Consider the following 13,113-nt stretch of genomic DNA (forward strand, 5'->3'; position numbering starts at 1 on the left):
CAAAGAACTCTCTGAGGATCTGAAAAAAAGAATTGTTGCTCTACGTAAAGCTGGCCTAGGCTATAGGAGGATTGCCAAGACCCAGAAACTGAGCTGCAGCACTGTGGCCAAGACCATACAGCGGTTAACCAGCACAGGTTCCACTCAGAACAGGCCTTGCCATGGTCGACCAAAGGAGTTGAGTGCATGTGCTCAGCATCATATCCAGAGGTTGTCTTTGGGAAATAGACGTATGAGTGCTGCCTAAAGATGTTGAATGGGTGGGGGGTCAGCCTATCAGTGCTCAGACCAACGCCACACACTGGATCAAATTGGTCTGCATGGCTGTCATCCCAGAAGGAAGCCTCTTCTAAAGATGATGCACAAGAAAGCTCACAAACAGTTTGCTGAAGACAAGCAGACTAAGAATATGGATTACTGGACCAAGATAAACTTATTTGGTTCAAAAGGTGTCAAGCGTTTGTGGCAGCAACCAGGTGAGTACAAAGACAAGTGTGTCTTGCCTACAGCCAAGCATGGTGGTGGGAGTGTCATGGTCTGGGGCTGCATGAGTGCTGCTGGCACTGGGGAGCTACAGTTCATTGAGGGAACTATGAATGCCAACGTACTGTGACATACTGAAGCAGAGCATAATCCCCTTCCTTCAGAGACTGGGCCGCAGGGCAGTATTCCAACATAACGACCCCAAACACACCTCCAAGTTGACCACTGCCTTGCTAAAGAAGCTGAGGGTAAAGGTGATGGACTGGCCAAGCATGTCACCAGACCTAAACCCTATTGAGCATCTGTGGGGCATCCTCAAATGGAAGGTGGAGGAGCGCAAGGTCTCTAACATCCACCAGCCCTGTGATGTCATCAGATCTCACATTAAAGAGGACCTGTCCTGCTTATTTCTATTCCAATGGATGTTTACATGCCTTGTAATAGGAATAAAAGTTTTAAAAAAAATTTTTTTACAGGGACAGTATAAAAATAAAAGGTAAAATAAATAAGGAAAAAAAATTCGAAGGGCCCGTCCTTTCACGGCTCCTCGCGTGCAGAAGCGAACGCATACGCAAGTCACGCCCACATATGTAAACGGTGTTCAAACCACACATGTGAGGTATCGCTGCAATCGTTAGAGTGAGAGCAATAATTCTAGCCATAGACCTCCTCTGTATCTCTAAACTGGTAACCTGTAGAATTTTTTAAAATGTCCTCTGTGGAGATTTTTAAGTACCAATGTTTGTCGCCATTCCATAAGCGTACGCAATTTTTAAGCATTGCCTGTTGGGTATTTGTTTACTCGGCGTAACATTATCTTTCACATTATAGAAAAAAATTGGGCTAACATTACTGTTTTATTATTTTTTAATTTAAAAAAAGTGTATTTTTTTCAAAAAAATTGCGTATGTAAGACTGTTGTGCAAATACGGTGTGACATAAAGTATTGCAACGATCTCCATTTTATTCTCTAGGGTCTCTGCTGAAAAAATATTTATAATATTTGGAGATTCTAAGTAACTTTATAGCAAAAAATACAGACTTTAACTTGTAAACAACTAGTGTTAGAAATAGGCCTGGTCTTTTAGGCTCCTTTCACACTATCCGTCCGTCGGACGGATTCCGTTTTTCTCAGCGGGGGATCGAGCCGCCGATCCCCCGCTGAGCAGGAGGATGACAGCTGTGTCTCCGCTCTGTGTGCGGAGACACAGCTGTCAGTTCCCCATGCATCTCTATGGGGGAATCGGATGGGAACGGACCGTCGATCCGTTCTCATCCGATCCCGCCCGATCCGATCCGCTGGACAGATGGAAAATAGGGTTTCCATCTGTTCAGATTTGACGGATCGGATCGGATGTCAGCGGACATGTCTCTGCTGACATCCGATCCCCCATAGGGATGCATGGGGGGACCGTTCAGATCCACCAAAAAAACGGACAGGCGGATCTGAACGGTCCGCCTGTGTGAAAGGGGCCTAAGTGGTTAATCTTTGACAAAAATACCCAGAAGCTGATTGGTTTTTATGCAGAGCTGCACCAGATTTTTCTCCCTCCAGGTTTAGTAAATCAACTCCTGTGGGGCAATTACTAGGAAGAGGCCCTTCGGCTCTATTCAGAGGCTCCTCCAGGGGTGGCGCAACACAAATGTAAACTATGCCTAAATTTGCTGCTGAAAGTGCTAAACATATCACTTTAAGGCTCCATTCACATCTGAGCATATCGATTAACTGGCATTTGTTGGGCGTTTTTAAACTTTTTTTCAAACTTTTTTTAAAAACATTTTAGAAGTGTATTACAAGCATTTTAAAGCTTCAGGCATTTTTGTTTAGCCAATTGAACGCACTAGGAGGAGGATAAGGAGAGGAAATTAGGAGTGGAGTGCTGCTATTTGAGTGTTTTTTACGAGCGTTTTTCTGCTCAAGTCAGGCATTTCTGTTGAAGTCTATGGGGCCAAAAATGCTCGTAATGTGCCAAAAAGAAGTTCATGCATTTTTTTGAGCTCAAGGCTCTGTTCACATGTAAGGAAAAGTGACTCACTGCTCAAGGTGATTAGGAAGCTTGATGACCAACAGCGGTGCACGCCTGGGCTCGCCTCCGTGAATAATCAATAATGAAAAGAAATAGCTGCACTCCAGATACGGTCAAAATCCAGGTTTATTGCTGGACATCCCAATGTGACAAAAAGTGGCAAGGCAAGGTAGACGCGTTTCACACACTACTATGTGTGCTTAATCATCAGATGTTCACATTTAGGCATCCCGGATCGAAGGGAGAATTGCAGTAATTCTACCCGTGATCCAGAATCACGGCAAATTGTGGTACACTTGTGCGATCCCCGTCACTTCCAATGGCACCCTAAACCCGGCACGATTTTGCTGTGGTTGACCCCCGATGATTCACTGTAAAATTTTTCGCAATTCGTCAGGCGACAATCGCACCACAATCAGGGATCGCACAGGCGAGATTCTGCCCGCATTCTGAGACACTTAGATGTGAACAGAGCCTTAAGGCCCGTACACACGTACCGATCGTCGGCCAAAAAGCTTCGGCCGACGACCGATCTGCCGATTTTCGACTTGTTAGTATGATGCTTCCGACAGCCGACAGCGCACTTTCGGCCGAAAAGAATCTGTCTTGCAAGCATGAAAATTTTTGTATGCCGACACCAGAGCGGCCGATTGTTCGCCAGTCAGTACAGAATTCGGCTGACAGACAGCAGATTTGCAAGACTCTGCATGCTCAGAAAAGAAAAAACACAGGGAAAGTTAACCATTACATCACATCACTGCTGTAGTCGGCGGACAAAATTCTTGTGCAGTCTTTTGCACTTTTCAACAGACACCGACAGCCCTGGACAAAAGACGGCCGATCGTTCGGCTGACGATCGGTACGTGTGTACGGGGCTTTAAGCTCAAAAAAGTACTTGAACTTCTTTTTGGCAGATTACGAGCATTTTTGACCCCATAGACTTCAACAAAAACACCTTTGCAATCCCCATCACTCCCAATGGCACCCTGATCGCAGCACGATTTTGCTGCCGTTGTTCCTCCCCCCCCCCCCTGAAGATTCACTGTAAAATCACGCAAACAGAATTGCGGGACCCCTGTCGCCCAGAAGAAGTTCTCGTGATTCTGTTTGCACGATTTTACTGCAATTCATCAGGCGACAATCTGCAGCGATCGGGGGCCATTGAAGTGATGGGGATTGCACGGGCGTCCTGTGATTTGCCATGACTTGGGATCGCTTGCAGAATCGCAGCGATTCTGCCCACAGTCCGGGGGCCCCTAGATGTGAACGGAGCCTCAGGCATTTTGCTTCAGGAGACAGAACTCTCAGATGTGAACAGAGACTATTGAAATGAATGGAATTTTGCTCGTTGGGCGTTTTGGAGCTTCAGAGCTAAGCGTTTTGCAAGCTGAAAATCGCTCAGGTGTGAACAGGGCCTAATGCCTGGCACCAGTACAGAAGGGTGCATGTCCTATCAGGCTTCAGCAGCCCATACCAGATGTAACTCCCCAAAGGCACCACAAGATGGCATGAAAGGACTCGTTAGCATAGAACGCATGAGCCGTTTGTGTTGTCGGAAGTGACGTCGGATACTCGGTTGCCCAGGTGCTGAGAAGCGGTGGTAGACATGGCTGGGGAGGAGGTGATATCGGCCCCGGTGGAGTCCTCGGGTGGAGCAGAAAAGAACGGTAAGAGGCAGCGAAATGCGGTGTGGGGGTGGGTTACGAATGGCAGAGGACGGCTTCATAGCAGCGCTGTTTCTTTTGTCGTCTCAGTAATGTTTCCCTATGCGAACAATAGCGGGCTCAGGGCTGCCGCGAGTGTTCCTGGGAGTTGTAGTAGGGTATGACTTGGAATGCTGTGTGTGGGTTGGATGAGGGGACTACATATCCCGGCGTTCTATGCGCTGTCCATTCTGACGGTTAACTGTCACATGAAGAGGGCGGCTGAGTATCTTTATGAAAACAGCCTTATATATAGAAGAAGAATGGTTTCCAGGCCAATCCCAGGTGATCGAGAATGCTGCAATTTACACAGCTGCTTGCATTACTTTAATAAAAAGCACACAAAATGGGGCTGGTTAGGAAGAATATTTGGATCTCATGTCTCTAATGAAGAGAATCTTATTATAGTGTAGTGTGATTTCTTCCAGGATCAGTGGGACCTGCATTGGTGTGCGCAGCCCATTGCATTAGATTATGCACCCCATAGCACAAACACACGTGTATATCAGCAAAGCAGTGGACGGTGTCCGTATAGCAAAGATTGGTGTCAGTAGGGCAGGGGACAGTGTCAGTTGGGCAGTGTCGGTAGTTTATTTATACGATTTTTATAGACAGAGATTCCACAGTCCCTTTCTCTGCAGCCTGCAGTAAGCATAGTTTACTATGCTTCAGTTAGGAATGAAGACAAGAGTGTTTGGTACAGATCACTCACTGTGTTGATTCAGAAAAGGAAAGGGCTAGTTAAGGAAATATTTGCCAGCCCCTTCCCCACTCCTGAGAGGAGGGAAACTGGCATGGCAGCACTGCATGGAGGGAGACAGGAAGCAGTGGGGAAATGGCACCACAAGGGGAGATTAGGATATGCCCTGGCACCCTGTCCGCATGCCTGTAGGGACCTGAAATGATGTAATGGCTTCTACAGTGTATGAGCCAGATCTGTGAGCAGAGCCAGGACATCTAACATGGGCAGATTATGTCTTAACAATTGACAGGACCTGATCAGTCCACGACTCAATCATTTTACAGCAAGACCACTTGTCTGTCACAACATGCCCTTCACTTTCACTTCTTATGTTCACATTTCCCACTGCCCTGTAGTCTTGACTCTGAAACATAGCATTAGTATTTCCTGTGATGTCATTATTGCCCCCCCATTATACTGCCTTCTGGCTGACATGATGTGCACACTGGAATCTCAGAAGTAGAGATGCTTTTTTTCTCCAGTGAGCTGCCGGACCGGTCATTCCTGCCCCACAGTTTACGTAAACAAAGAGGTGGCCTGTGGGACATGAATAATGCAGACCTCATTGAAGTAAATAAAGATGAGTTTGAAGGATGCCCAAGCACATCTCTACACAGAAGTAAGGTTGTCACTTTTTTTGGGTAATAGTGGAGGCAGTGGAACCAGTAAAGAGGGGAGGGAATAGCGGAGGTAGTGGAACCAGTAGAGGGGGGAGGGAATAGCGGAGGTAGTGGAACCAGTAGAGGGGGGAGGGAATAGCGGAGGTAGTGGAACCAGTAGAGGGGGGGAGGGAATAGTGGAACCAGTAGAGGGGGGAGGGAATAGCGGAGGCAGTGGAACCAGTAGAGGGGGGAGGGAATAGCGGAGGCAGTGGAACCAGTAGAGGGGGGAGGGAATAGCAGAGGTAGTGGAACAAGTAGAGGGGAGGAGGGAATAGTGGAACCAGTAGAGGGGGGAGGGAATAGCAGAGGTAGTGGAACCAGTAGAGGGGGGAGGGAATAGCGGAGGCAGTGCAAGCAGTAAAGGGGGGGAGGGAATAGCGGAGGTAGTGCAACCAGTAAAGGGGGGGAGGGAATAGAGGAGGTAGTGCAACCAGTAGAGGGGGGAGGGAATAGTGGAGGTAGTGGAACCAGTAGAGGGGGGAGGGAATAGTGGAGGTAGTGGAACCAGTAGAGGGGGGAGGGAATAGCGGAGGTAGTGTAACCAGTACAGGGGGGAGGGAATAGCGGAGGTAGTGGAACCAGTAGAGGGGGGAGGGAATAGCGGAGGTAGTGCAACCAGTAAAGGGGGGGAGGGAATAGCGGAGGTAGTGCAACCAGTAGAGGGGGGAGGGAATAGCGGAGGTAGTGGAACCAGTAGAGGGGGGAGGGAATAGCGGAGGTAGTGGAACCAGTAGAGGGGGAGGGAATAGCGGAGGTAGTGGAACCAGTAGAGGGGGGAGGGAATAGTGGAGGTAGTGCAACCAGTAGAGGGGGGAGGGAATAGTGGAGGTAGTGGAACCAGTAGAGGGGGGAGGGAATAGCGGAGGTAGTGGAACCAGTAGAGGGGGGGGGGAATAGCAGAGGTAGTGCAACCAGTAGAGGGGGGAGGGAATAGTGGAGGTAGTGGAACCAGTAGAGGGGGGGAGGGAATAGCCGAGGTAGTGGAACCAGTAGAGGGGGGGGGATAGCAGAGGTAGTGCAACCAGTAAAGGGGGGGGGGAGGGAATAGCAGAGGTAGTGCAACCAGTAGAGGGGGGAGGGAATAGTGGAGGTAGTGGAACCAGTAGAGGGGGGGAGGGAATAGTGGAGGTAGTGGAACCAGTAGAGGGGGGGAGGGAATAGTGGAGGTAGTGGAACCAGTAGAGGGGGGAGGGAATAGCGGAGGCAGTGGAACCAGTAGAGGGAGGAGGGAATAGTGGAGGTAGTGGAACCAGTAGAACCAGTAGAGGGGGGGGAGGGAATAGTGGAGGTAGTGCAACCAGTAGAGGGGGAAGGGAATAGCAGAAGTAGTGCAACCAATAGAGGGGGGAGGGAATAGCGGAGGTAGTGCAACCAGTAGAGGGGGAATGGAATAGCAGACGTAGTGCAACCAATAGAGGGGGGAGGGAATAGCGGAGGTAGTGGAACCAGTAGAGGGGGAAGGGAATAGCAGACGTAGTGCAACCAATAGAGGGGGGAGGGAATAGCGGAGGTAGTGGAACCAGAAATGCAGAGAACAGGAATAGCAAAGGGAGCAGAACCAGAAAGGGGGAGGTAGGGAATAGAATAGATGGCAGAACCAGAAGTGTGAAGAAGTAGGTAGCAGAGGCAGCTGAATCAGAGGGACCAAATGTGGGGGGGGGGGGGGGAGGAGGTAAAAGAGCCAGTGGAACCAGAAGTGGGGGCGGGGTGGGGAATGTACAGTTGAGACAGCAGAGTCATATGTGGGGGTGGGAATACAGTAGGCAATGGATCCATATATGCAGAAAAATTCAATTCTACTCTGCTGATAATCTGCATGTGTACCTTTAGTCACTTACAATGTGTAGTACTGTTATAGAGGGCATATTTATGTTCACAGTCAGCTCTGGGGAAATAACTTTACCAAGTTGTTGATGTGCAGCCTACCCCAACAGAAATGTTCACCATTTTTCTGTTTATATTACTTTAATACTGTATAAGCTCTAACCTGTGTTCTTCTTTTTTTTCAGTTACAGTAGTAGATCTTACAGGGCAGGGTTTCCAGAAACTGACCGCTACGTTACCATGTGGAGCCGACACTCAAACGTTGATTTTAGACAAGAACCAAATAATCAAATTGGAACACTTGGAAAAATGCAAAAATCTTTCACAGGTAAATAAAAAATTGCCTTCTCCAAAGATTAATTGATTAGTCAATAGATTTTTTTCAAGCTAATTTGAACTTTTAGTTTAAAGGATAATTTCACTTTTTTTTAGAAAAAATAAATAAATGCATTTTTTTTGCAGGTAAAAAAATGTGCATTTATTTATTTTATTTGGAGCCTGTAAAGCATTGCAACAGTGATCAGCAGCATTTTTTTTATAACATAATACAGTTTGTGTTAGTTTGTGTTGTAAATTGCCTCCAGCATCGCTCCTGTTTCTTCTTGCTGGAGGCTGCCATTTTGCTGAAGCCCAGAGCCCCTGAACAACAGTAAATCATAAAGCGGAACTTATCCCATTGAATTAGCCATTTTAAAAAACAGTTACTTTCCTGGAATGCTGGGATTGCTAACTTTCACATTTGCTTGTGTCCTCAACCGAACAGTCAAACCATCAAATGGCTGGTGTCTTAACTGATCACATGTGCAGCACCATGGCAGTTGGCAGTCAAATAGAAGCGACTTTCTTGGCTGTAAAGGATAGGATGGTTTAATTCTACTTTAAAGGGTAAGTTCACCTTGGGAACATGTTACATATTCCACCCTATTTTAAGGTGGAACGTATAACATCTTCCCAATGCTGCAGCGGCTGACCTCTATCCCTGTGGCAACAGTACAGGAAGAAGTTTCCCGTACTAACTGTCACTTTTTAAAATCAGCGTGGCCCCGCTCACTCTGCCACATCTTTATTCACACAGCTCTGTGTGTGAATGAACTACATGCCCCTGCATCCTTTGGGGTTGTCGGCTTGTAGTTCTCAATGAACTACCATGGTGCTGTGGAGCTGACTATGTCCCATTTGAGAAACTTGCCTTCACTTTCTGTCTAAAGATACAAAAGAAAATGGGAGGGGCTGTCTCAAAAGCTAGGGGAAATGTTTTTGCTGAAAGTTGCCTATAGAACACAAGAAGTGTTCTTATTGGAGGATTTCCCCTTTGTTACTGTTCTAGTGACAACTCAGAATTTTAGATCTTCCCTCACTCTGTCCTGATGATCATGGTCAACAAGACCAATACAAAGAGTGGATCTTTTCTCTGAAGTAATGCAGACAGCAAAAACCTCACAGAGGTTCTAACCTTTCTCTACTCTAAAAAAATAAAAAAAAAGTTTTGCCTTTTAGATATATATAAGATTTGTGAGTAACTATCTTTTGCAAGAAATTATTTAGAGTAAAGCCCTGTACACACGTACCGATTGTCGGCCGTAAATATTCGGCCGATTGTAGGCTTGTTAGTATGATGCTTCCGACAGCGCATTTTCGGCTGAACAGAATCTGTCGTGCAGGCATTAAAATTTGTGTTGGCCAACACCAGAACGGCCGATTGTTCGCCAGTCAGTACAGATTTCGGCCGACAGACAGCAGATTAGCAAGACTGGGCATGCTCAGAAAAGAAAAAAGACAAGGAAAGTTAACCATCACATGACATCACTTCTGCAGTCGGCTGTTGTTGGCCGACAAAATTCGTGTGCAGTCTTTTGCAGTTTTCAACAGACACGTCAGCCCTGGACAAAAGACGGCCGATCGTTCGGCCGACGATCAGTACGTGTGTACGGGGCTTAAGGGAATGAATATGTTAAAGAAGGGTTCTGAAATCAGTCAGTCTTCAGGATTTATGTGCAGAACAACCTTGTGGGAGCATATAATCTCAACTGTCAGTGATAGACAGAAGAAAAAGTAAATTAACGTGGTATTGAACCCAAAAACAAGAAAAAAAATTGTAATATATTGCAGCTTACCAATCATTACATGCAGTGGCTGCATTATTATTATTATTTTTTTTTAGGCTTTTTTCTCTGTTTTCCCCTGGTGGATCCAGGCAGTAACACACTTTCCTGTATTAGATTGCCCTTACTCTGGATATATAAGCACAAGGGGCACCTTTGGTCAGCAGCATTGTCAGTCTGGCAGGAGGGGAGTGTTAGATATACCAGCAGATTTAGATACACTGACAAACTGAAGCTGCATTCCTGCTAACACTTTATAAGCAGTTACAGAAAACTGTTTTTTTTTTTCCTTTTGGAAAAGGGGTTTTACATAAATAAAAGCTGATCATTGTAGGCACCACTGTCAGAAGTAAATGGTTTGTCTCAACCCTGTAACTGGTACGTGTACAGAACAGCTTGTTCTGTTGAAAAATATGTAGACCTACTGGCCAAATAACCAGGTGAAAATAAAGGAAAGAAAGCCTAAAAAAGACAACAAATGTAGCCAGCACATCTAAGAACTGGTAGGCTGCAATATAGTAAATTTTTGGTTTATTTTACTTAAATTTAATAAGCAGATCAGAGGTGTCTGTTGGGTTATTCAAAGGGGGATTTACAGCTTTTTGTTTCCTTTTGAACTATAACTGCACCTAATTCAGGCATTTGCACCAGATTTGGTAACATTACCGACAGGTGCACCAATTTGGGTAGTTCTAAATACTATTTTAAGAACCTGCCACTTTGGCAGTGACAGATTGCTAAACAATTACCAGATTGCAGATTAGGAAAGTGGTAGTAAATACGCCCAGCTCTAAGCTGGTGTACAGAGATATATTAGTGCTCAAATGGAGGAAGGAAGGATGTATATTTTCTTTCTTTCTTTTTTTTTATTTTTTCTTTTTTGTTGTTGTTGTTATTGTCATTGTTCCCATTTATGTGAATATGTATGGTATGATTTGATGTATGCAAAATAATAAACGTATTTATAAAAAAAAAAAAAAGTGGGGAATGGCGGTCCTGGAAAGCTATCTTGAATGTGGCTGCTTCCTGCTGAGGGTTGTATCCCCAGTCTGATTCTGTTGTTAGCTGGGAGATTCTCTGGCCCTGAGCTGAAGGCAAAACAAGGGGGATGGGAATACTGGTGATTTTCGCTACCCCAAATAGGGCAATGTGAGCCACAGAGGAGGCAAACTTGATGGGGAACTAGTCCCCATGGCTGCAGTGCCTGATGGAGAACTGAGAGTTCCCCCATCAAGTTTGCCTTGCTTGTGAATAACAATGGATGGCAGTGAATAGTTTTGAAAGTAGTTATTAGACTTAAAAGCAGCTACAGATTTACCCAATGCCGTACGCTGTCAATCATCGGTAAGTCGGACCTGATGGTGAACTAGCCTCTTAGTTCCCTGTCAGGCTCCGCTCACCACAGCACAAAATTCCTTGGCCGTATGTTTTACTGTGTGATGGGTGCGGTGGCCAAGGAGGAAGCTTAATTTAGTAGGATGTGGCATATAGGGTAGGTATCATTTCTACTTAATCTTTATCCAATTTACTTACTCTAAAGATAGTCTGATATAGATTTTCTTAAAAAAAGAGAATAGTTATACTGTTGTGGTAGCAAGCCACATTGACCAACAATTACTTAACAGTTGGGTGAATGTCATTATATTGCAGTTATGAATCTTGTGTTTATAAGTATTCATCAGTGTTTGCTATGTCTTTGTCTATTATTAGTTGTCTGTAGCCAACAATCGACTTGTTCGGATGATGGGTGTTTCAAAATTAATCCATCTTCGAGTTCTGAATCTACCTCATAATAGCATTGGATATGTAGAAGGGCTGAAAAACTTGGTGCACTTGGCATGGCTTAACCTTGCGGGGAACAATTTAAAGGTAATATGATTATTTTTTTATTTTTTTTTACAGCCACAAACACAAAGTGTTCATGATTTATCAACATATTATTCCATCTTCTTTCAAAGATCTCTTAAGTTTATAGCATCAGTCTGCTCCTATATAAGCAAACTATTGTCCAAAATAGTTTGTCTTAAAGTGGTTGTAAACCCTCTCATCTACCCAGTGAAGTGACTGGCCTCAGGTGATATACAGAGAATAAACAAATCCTTCTACATAAGTTGTACCTGTTTATCTGCAGGCTTCTCTTCTCTACATTTGTTCAACGTGCGGATTTTTTACAAAGGTTGTGTGAGAATTCAGGAAAAAAGTGTGCAGAGAGCTGCAGAGCTCAGTGAGGAGATATGAGAGCTGATTGGAGGAAAGAGACAAGCCCTCCTTCACATAACCCACCAGAACAGAACTGAGGCTGTCAATCAGCTGGCACTCCCTCCCCTGTCACCTTTTTTCTCTTGGCGTCAGGAAAACTTGTCAGAAGTGATTTATGCTGATAGCAGAGGAACAAAGCAGCAGACAGAAATGACAATGTGCTCTTAATTGAGAAGTACACACTATAGAGGGATATGCGTTGTTCATATTTCATGTCTGAGGTTTACAACCACTTTAAGGTAGACTTCCATTGAAATGTAAAGAAGGATCTGAATATTCAATACTCAATGAACAAATCACAACATGTATGGTCAATTTTGGATTTAATAATTTACACATCTATCCAGTAAATCTATCAGGTCCAGTCCGATTGCTCTTCTATGTCTAACAAGCACAATCAAAAATTCATTTGTGGCTTCAGCCTATGTATAGTTTTCGGTAGGGATGCACCGATCCAACTTTTTTGGATCCGATAACCATGTCTGGCGTTGTGAAATTACCGATACCGGAACCGATCCGGACCTACACACAAAGCAAGCGGCTGCAGTACAGAGCAAAGCCGCTGCTTCATGTGTGTGGCTCCTCCATTCACAGGCAGAGTGCATCTGATATCACTCCGCCTGTGAGCCGGACCTATACAGGAAGTAGCGGCTCCCATCCCATACTACTACTGCACCTAGTAAGGTAAGGTGCAGTAGTAGTATGGGATGGGAGCCGCTACTTCCTGTATAGGTCCGGCTCACAGGCAGAGTGATATCGATCCCCCAATCCATCAAAAATGGCCATATCGGCGCCGATATCCGATCCGAATATCGGATCGGTGCATCCCTAGTTTCCGGCATGATCCATACGTTTTCTTAAAACGTATCTTTTTTTTTTTTTTTTTTTTAAATATCTATGCTGTCTTGATATCTGGCAAACATTAGGCATTTTGTGCTGACCACAATGTTTATACAAGTTGTAGTGGTTAATATATTAAGCGTTTTATTATTAAAAGATTTTTTAGAATCTATTTTCAAACTCTTTCTATTTTTTTTTTTTTCTTTTTTCTATCTTCAGGTTATCGATCAGATAAACAGCTGTACTTCACTTCAACATTTGGATTTGTCAGATAATAATATATCTCAGATTGGTGATCTCACAAAGCTGATATACTTAAGGGTGAGATTTGAAGTCATCTTCTGTAGTAGACCTTTTGTGGCTTCAAATGAAGCCATTTTCACTTGTTAAGTAATTGTTAAATTCGATAAGAATATAAAAGGAAGCGAGAATCTTTTAATGAGATTTCATGGCATTTTAGTCTAAAGGGCA

At 44.7% G+C, this 13,113-nt stretch overlaps 1 protein-coding gene across 1 annotated transcript in view; it reads left to right on the forward strand.

Moving 5' to 3' along the window:
* The first annotated feature begins 4,053 nt into the window (after positions 1-4,053).
* CEP97 (centrosomal protein 97) overlaps positions 4,054-13,113 on the forward strand; it is a 41,475-nt gene continuing 32,415 nt past the window's right edge. Inside the window, exons 1-4 of the mRNA XM_082248547.1 lie at positions 4,054-4,177; positions 7,627-7,769; positions 11,254-11,412; positions 12,862-12,963. Coding sequence (XP_082104673.1) covers positions 4,117-4,177; positions 7,627-7,769; positions 11,254-11,412; positions 12,862-12,963 — 465 coding nt within the window. The 5' untranslated portion in view covers positions 4,054-4,116. The remainder of the gene's footprint in view (positions 4,178-7,626; positions 7,770-11,253; positions 11,413-12,861; positions 12,964-13,113) is intronic.

The sequence above is a fragment of the Pelophylax lessonae genome, assembly GCF_965119305.1.
Source record: "Pelophylax lessonae genome assembly, chromosome: 2".
NCBI classification, from domain to species: domain Eukaryota; kingdom Metazoa; phylum Chordata; class Amphibia; order Anura; family Ranidae; genus Pelophylax; species Pelophylax lessonae.